The 7,323-nt window shown below is 45.6% G+C and overlaps 1 protein-coding gene across 1 annotated transcript; it reads left to right on the forward strand.

Moving 5' to 3' along the window:
* The first annotated feature begins 2,599 nt into the window (after positions 1 to 2,599).
* On the forward strand, positions 2,600 to 7,323 carry pim2 (Pim-2 proto-oncogene, serine/threonine kinase). Its single transcript, XM_071458820.1, has 7 exons — positions 2,600 to 2,929; positions 3,437 to 3,537; positions 3,809 to 3,859; positions 4,878 to 5,086; positions 5,171 to 5,340; positions 5,550 to 5,726; positions 5,841 to 7,323. The coding sequence occupies exons 1-7, from the start codon at positions 2,872 to 2,874 to the stop codon at positions 5,996 to 5,998; spliced, it is 924 nt and encodes a 307-aa protein (XP_071314921.1). The 5' UTR covers positions 2,600 to 2,871; the 3' UTR covers positions 5,999 to 7,323.

The raw sequence follows: 7,323 nt of genomic DNA on the forward strand, positions 1-7,323 counted from the left end.
GAAAGTCAACAAAACAAAAAAACAAAAACCAGCTTCAAAATAATGAAAGAGATGCACAATAACTACAAAGAGACAAAATCACATAAATGACATGGTGGTTATTTTGTGTCATTTCAGTCTTGGGGTGTCGCTCCTTTATCGGAGGGTGGGGGCCTTTTACATATCTTTGTTCAGGGGCCCCTGGTCCTTCCATGATCCTCTTTTTGCTTCCTTATCTTTTCTTCCTTCTCCTTTACTTCCTCCCTCATTTCTGTCTGACTTCTTCTCACCCTTTTTTTCACCCACTTTCTTCTCCTGTCTGCTCTTCCTCCTCCCTCCATCCGTTTCATTTACATCCTTATTTGTACCTTTAACCTTCTTTCTTCTATCTTCTAGCCGTTCACAAGGTTCCTCTCTGTCTGAAGCAGAGAAATAATGGGAGATAGTTGTTTTTCAGTGTTTGTGGGCATTTTTGCTCTTTTAGTGGATAATAAGCAGAGCAGACAGAAAATGAAAGAGAAAGATAAGTTACAGTGTTGTGATCACGCTGTCAGTGTCCTGAAGTCTCCACCAGGACGTCCTGCTTACACAACACGAGGCAGATTAAATACAGCAGCAAGAGGAAGGAGGTGAACCCTGTGGAATTACCTTCATTAATATATAAATCTGACAAAGATGATCAGACCACAGATGATCACACTGTACCTGAAGCATGACCAGAAGCTGAGTCAGGATCAGACCTGGACTCAGTGACACCGGACTGGAGACATTTTGACTTACAAAGAGAAACATCAGCTGATGTGAACCAGGCCTCACAACAAAGATCGAGAGACTGGGGATTAAGAAAAGATGAGGATGATGAAGCTGAAAGGGTCCAGATCTTCATCAGTCCACAGTCAAACTGTCTATAAAAGGTGGAGCAGGTGGAGGAGCTTCAGGATCTGGAAGCTCCACATCATGGTTTATCAAGGTGTCCTCAGGATGATGTCAGGGTGTCTGTCCACCAGCAGAACAGTGACCCTGAACATCAGACTAAATCCACCTTCTGGAGCGGTCCGGTCAGAGCCCAGACCTGGACCCAGTGGAGCTGCTGTGGACTGAGACCAGACCTCCTGAGTCTGAGCTGCAGCAGCTGGAGCAGAAGCCTGGTCCAGACCTCCTCCTGGACCTGGAGCAGGTCTGATCAGCAGCTGCTGAGGAGCTGGTTTCAGGTCATTGGAGTATTTGTGGTTATTGTTTCCACCGGCTGTGAAGGTGTGAAGGCCGTGTTCCATAAAGACACAAATAATATAACTGATATTAACTGATGAACGGTTACACTTTTGACTATTTAATGCAGAAATCAATGAAATTCAGAAGCGTTCACTGACTTTTTCCTGCCACTGGAACAAACACCAGACGTCTGGACAACTTTTCTGTTTGCACAGCAGCTTATTCAGAAAAACAAATTGTTGCTGCAACACAAGATAATCATACAATAATGATAAAAGTACGAGTAATAATATTAACTGTAGATAAAACAGAACGAATCCTTTCAGAAACACAACATAACTTATTTAACCAACTGAAATAACTGGTCTCAGAACATCCTCTCTGTTCTTCCTGTCATTAGAACCACTACGTTCTTTCCAGGAAACTTTCAAGAAACTATTGGGAAATAACAGACGTGTAAACTACAGTCGAACATCAGCTCAGTTACTAAGAAGAGGTCCGAGCCCCCCCTTGGCCAGTGGTCTCTGGTCTTTGACAGAAACAGGAAACGGCCTCATACTCATTTCTTATCAAGGCGAACTAAACACTGAACTGTCACCCAGCCCAGGTCTGCTCCACGGGGGGTGTGTGTGTGTGTGTGTGTGTGTGTGTGTGTGTGTGTGCGTGCGTGTGTGCGTGTGCGTGTGTGTGCGTGCGTGCGTGCGTGCGTGTGTGTGTGTGTGTGCGTGCGTGTGTGCGTGTGTGTGCGTGCGTGTGTGTGTGTGTGTGTGTGTGTGTGTGCGTGTGTGTGTGTGTGTGTGTGTGTGTGTGTACTTGTAATTGCTACATAGTAAGGACCAAAAAAGTATTTTACTAACAGAGTGAGGACATTTTGGGAAAGTGAGGACATTTTGGCCGGTCCTCACTTTTTGAGACACCTTCAAATCACATGTTGAGGGTTAAGACGTGGTTTCAGAGTTATGGTTAGAATTAGGTTTAGGTTAGGGTCAGGGTCAGGGTTAGGGTTAGGCTCTCAGGTGTGATGGTTAAGGTTAGGGTAAGGGGCTAGGGAATGCATTATGTCAATGAGTGTCCTCACAAAGATAGAAGTACAAGTATGTGTGTGTTTGTGTGTGTGTGTGTGTGTGTGTGCGTGCGTGTGTATGTTTTGGGGGAAACCGTCCTCCTTCTCGTCACCAGCGCCTGCTCACCCCCCCCCCCCCCCCCCCCCCCCCCCACCCCACCGCCCTGAATTCTACGAATTTCTCTCGCGGGATTTGAATATTCATGAGCCGAGAGTAGGGATCTTGAACCTGACTGGCGGGACAGTTTCAAAACATTGAGCACACGTCTCAGCGCTGATTGGACAGCCAGAGAGGCGTGGGCGTGGTCGATGGGGGTATAAATACAGAACAAAACAGTGACCAGCAGATAAGGCGCTCAGCGAGGCATCCGGACGCTCCACAGCTCCACAGCTTATTACTGTTTTCACTGTTTCATCCGCAGACAGTAACTTTCGTAATACTTTATTTACTTTATTTACTTTATTTTTTGCTGGAATTGGATTTTAAAAGCGTACGGCGGGAAACAGCCGGAGAGGGACGTTAGCATCGATCGGTTTTTAAAAAACAACTGACAGAGGACTTCAGCCAACAGCGAGATGGATTTTATCGGCTCCAACTAACTGAAGACGCCCAGACAATGTTGGAGAAACGGGCCGTGGAGTTTCAGCTGGAGGAGGAAGTCCGAGGGAAACACGGTGAGAGCCGAAGAAGAGTTCAGACGTGAAGTGAACCAGGTCCCGCTGTTGTTGAGCGGAACAAACCGCATTCCCGAAACAGCCAGCGAAAACAGAGCTGTTTCCATGGTGACTGGACTGATAAACAACGGTCAAACGTTGTTTTCATTATTTTAATATGAGACGATTGAATTTAAACTTTTCAGTCACTTTTCAAATAGTTTGATCCAAAATCCCGCTTAAACTGAAATCTGTGTTAAACTGACAGAAGCTTTTTAATGGATTTTTAGCTTGATCTCGATTTTATTCTCATTTTATCAGACAGCTGCAGGGCGCGAACAGTGACCACAACACACACACACACACACACACACACACACACACACACACACACACACACACACACAGGATGCTCTGTCTGTTCAGACACTAATACCTACACACTACATCAAACACAGTGATGTGTTTGAGGCCGATCTGTTATTCTGCATGCTCAGACTGGACTGACTGCTGTGTGTCCCCCCCCAGTGAAGGAACCGTTCTGCAGCCAGTATCACTGCGGGTCTCTGCTCGGACGGGGCGGTTTCGGTTCAGTGTTTTCAGGCCACAGACTCTCTGATGGACAGCAGGTCAGAGCACAAACCTTTATTCACGTTTTCATTTCTGCCCTTATCTCTCATCTTTATGTGTATTTACATTTGTATTGTGTTTATTGTTTTTTATTGTTATTTTTATTGTGTGCTGTAGTTCTTTTCTTTTAATTCTGTGAATAGAAATAAATCCATCATCACTGAGTGTTTCAGTCAAACATCAACTTCTTTAACTCACTGGAGAGAAATGTACTGACCCACTCTGCTGCTGCACATTCAAACTAACCTGTCTCCCTTTTTGTCCATCCAGGTTGCCATTAAACAGATTTCCAGTGACAGAGTTCAGCAGTGGGCCAGACTGGTGAGAGACACACTAATTATTATTAGTTCTGAATGTAGTCTATAAAATGTCAGAATAGTGACATAACGTCCCTCCAAGTTTCCCAGAGTCCAGTTTGGTGTCTTCAAATATCTGGTCCAGAGAGACTCAGTTTAAAGCCCCGATGCTGTTTGTCCTCTGTCAGAGAACAGACCTCAGGTCAGCTCTGCCCTCTGCTGGACTGACGAGTGAATGACAGCAGCAGGTGGGCGGGGTCAGCTTGTGGTTCACACGGAAAGCTGTGATGTCACGGGTCGGTAAATGACGCTGTAGGATTTTCCCCCAGTAACAAACTTATTTCTTATTCATCACAACTTTAACTGGGAGTCCCCCCCCCAACCACAACACGGCTCCTGGAACACACCTGCAGACGATGAGTCAGGGCAAAAACACCCACGACAACCAAACTGGAGTTTCTCTTTGAATTACTGACAAATATTAAAAAAAACACTTTCATGAGTCATAATAGAAAATTATTTAATTTCTGTGCTGAAAACACCTGGTGTCACAGGGACTGGTTCATTCTAACTGTGTTGTTTAATATGTGCTTTTACTCGATTGAGTGATGAAAATATATGTGTGTAATAATGTATGTGTCCAGTGACATTTAACCTCTGGGTCACAGGATGAACCTCAGGGTTCATGAGAGGCATCATGGGATAGATTAAGAGAAGAAAAACAAATTTAGATTCTGAAGCTCAGATACAACCAGACGTGAAGACGTAAACTTTAGCTCTGACAGATATTTTCTGAGTGTCTGCAGCTGAAGTGAATCCATGTTCTCACTGCTTGTGGATCCTTGTGTTTGTGTTTGACTGTGACAAAGGTTCTGAATTTCATCCTCTGCTGATTTAAAATGTCAAACAGTCATGAAGTGAATTTGGTGAAACCCTGTAAACGTGGTTCACATCAGTGTGAGGTCCTGGTTCTGACTGAACACAGCATGAATATACAGTGAGGATGATGAAGGCTCATGTTTATAAACTCTCTCCCTCCTCAGCCCGGCGACGTCAGCCCCGTGCCCATGGAGATTGCTCTGCTGCAGCGGCTCTCGGAGGTCGGGGGTCACGGGGGGGTCATCTCCATGCTGGACTGGTTCGAGGTGGAGGGGCAGGGTTTCCTGCTGGTGCTGGAGCGACCGCCGCAGTATCAGGACCTGTTCGACTTCATCACGGAGAGAGGAGCGCTGCCCGAACGCCTCGCCCTCAGGTTCTGCTCCTCTCTGCTGTTCGACTCTGAGCTGAACTTCGCCCCTCGCCGCTCAATGTTAAACTCGTGCGTTTTCTTTCACAGGTTTTTCCGTCAGATCGTGGAGGCGCTGCAGTTCGTGCACGCTCACGGCATCGTGCACCGAGACATCAAAGACGAGAACATCGTGGTCGACACGAGGACGCTCGAGGTCAAGATCATCGACTTTGGATCAGGAGCGCCGCTCAAAGAGACGCCGTACAGCGAGTTTGAAGGTACAGATCTGTACAGATCGCTGTGGACCTGATTAATTAGTAATTATTTCATAGTCACTTGATCATTTCAGTCATTTTTCAAGCATCAATGACGAAGATGATCAGATGAGTTTATGATGAAAATAATTGTTAGTTGCAGCTGTAGACTTTTGTACAGGTTTGATAACATCTCCTCTCCTGCTTCCTCTCCTTGCCTCCTCTCTCCTCAGGCACTCGGGTCTACAGTCCTCCTGAGTGGATCCTGTCTCAGTCTTATGAGGCCGTCTCTCTCACCGTCTGGTCTCTGGGGGTTTTGCTCTTCGACATGGTGTGCGGCGACATCCCGTTCGAGCGCGACCAGGAGATCGTCAGAGCCACGCCCATTTTCACCAGGCGGATCTCTAAAGGTGAGGACAGGCTCCGCCCACCACTCTGCCCCAGTGAACTCTGATTAGCTTAAATGAATCACATCACCTTTAACCACAACCTCACGTCATCATTGTTTTTCTGTTTTTTCCCAGAATGCCAGTCTCTGATTCGCTGGTGTCTGGCGTACCGTCCAGAGGAGCGTCCAACTCTGGAGGAGATCCTGTCTCACCCCTGGATGGAGGGAGGAGAGGTGGAGGAGGGAGGGGACCTGCAGGAGGACCCCAGCTCTCTTCCCAGTCAGTCCCTTTAGCTGCACGGACATCTGAAGAACTTGTTTCATGTGAGAAAATGAACAGAAGGAGCAGCAGAAGAGAAGAATTGTTAACAGACTGAAACATGACTCAAGATCTGGTTTGATCCTCCAGAGAGTTTCTGATCTTGTTGCCCCCCCCCCCCCCCGCTGCAGTCAGCTGTTCTCTGGTTTATTTATCTCTCCTGCTGAATGCAGCAGGTTTGGCGCTGTGTCTGTTCTGAGCTGATTCACTTCCTGTTTGGTTATTTATTGAACTGAGTATTTATTAAGATGTGGACAGGGTGCGACAGACCTGTTGTCTTCAGTCAGTTCAGCTGTAGAAGAGAATCCTGGTTGTGGTTCTGGTTCTCTGCAGCATGTCAGTGCAGAAATTCCTTCTGTATTTAAAGGCTCCATCACTGTCCTCTGTTCTGAGAAAATAGAGAGAGCTCAGGTCTCACTGGGCTCCTGTTCTGTGGATCCTCGGTTCCATCAGTGTGAAGGTCTGTGAGGTGAAGCAGGAGAGAGAACGTCAGTAACATCTGAACGTTTCAGACACATGATGACAGGTCACATGACATAAAACAACTGAGCTGAACTATCTGTGACAGTAAAATGTCTCAAAATCCTCACAACTGAGAACGAGAGGATTTTTACCATCTTTGCTTAAAAATGACAAAATCACCATGACAAAAAGTGAATTGATAGTTTCCTTTATTTTGTGTTGATCAGTTCAGGATCAAGGATTTAAATAATTTAATACACATTTAAAATGTTTTCTATCATGTGATCTTGTGATGTCTTGTTAGTGGACGAAGGTTTTGGGAACTGTTCCCTCCTCTCTGTTTCTCAGCTGAGAGCTTTCTGCATTTTCCTTCTTCCCACATCATTCAGATCTTTACAGAGGAATGTCGCAAAACATACAGTCACACACCGGAGGATCACTCCAGGTGTGGTGGACAGGTGTGTCTGTCCAGTGGAGCTACAGTCAGACCTCAGATCAGTTTTCAGCTCTGAGGTCAGGATCTAGTTTGACGTTAACAGAATCTTAATTTAATATTAGAACAGATATTTATTTGATCTGTGAGTTTCCTCCTGTGTCACCAGGTCTGAGGACGAAGTTCCAGGTTCAGATGAAAACCAGAGAATCTGGTTCATAGTGATCCGCATCCTGTTGATGTTTGGATGTGACATCACTGTAAATACTTGTGTATTGTTCTGTGGTTTAATGATCAAAGTGACTCGTTGTCACTTGTTTATGTTTATTTACATTAAATAAGGATCAGTGGATCGAAAAGAAAAAGATCCGATGTTTGAATAAAAGAATTTTTCTCTCTTCATCA

This window comes from Trachinotus anak, unplaced genomic scaffold, assembly GCF_046630095.1.
Source record: "Trachinotus anak isolate AG129_WGS33_773 ecotype Australia unplaced genomic scaffold, CSIRO_AGI_Tana_v1 ptg000022l, whole genome shotgun sequence".
Classification (NCBI taxonomy): domain Eukaryota; kingdom Metazoa; phylum Chordata; class Actinopteri; order Carangiformes; family Carangidae; genus Trachinotus; species Trachinotus anak.

What these genes read in the sequence shown, in the direction of transcription:
- pim2 (XM_071458820.1), top strand. Translation starts at nt 2,872, where the DNA reads ATGTTGGAGAAACGGGCCGTGGAGTTTCAGCTGGAGGAGGAAGTCCGA. An exon ending in GACTCTCTGATGGACAGCAG is followed by an intron (nt 3,538 to 3,808) that starts GTCAGAGCACAA and finishes TTGTCCATCCAG; the next exon opens with GTTGCCATTAAACAGATTTC. An exon ending in CCCGAACGCCTCGCCCTCAG is followed by an intron (nt 5,087 to 5,170) that starts GTTCTGCTCCTC and finishes TTTCTTTCACAG; the next exon opens with GTTTTTCCGTCAGATCGTGG.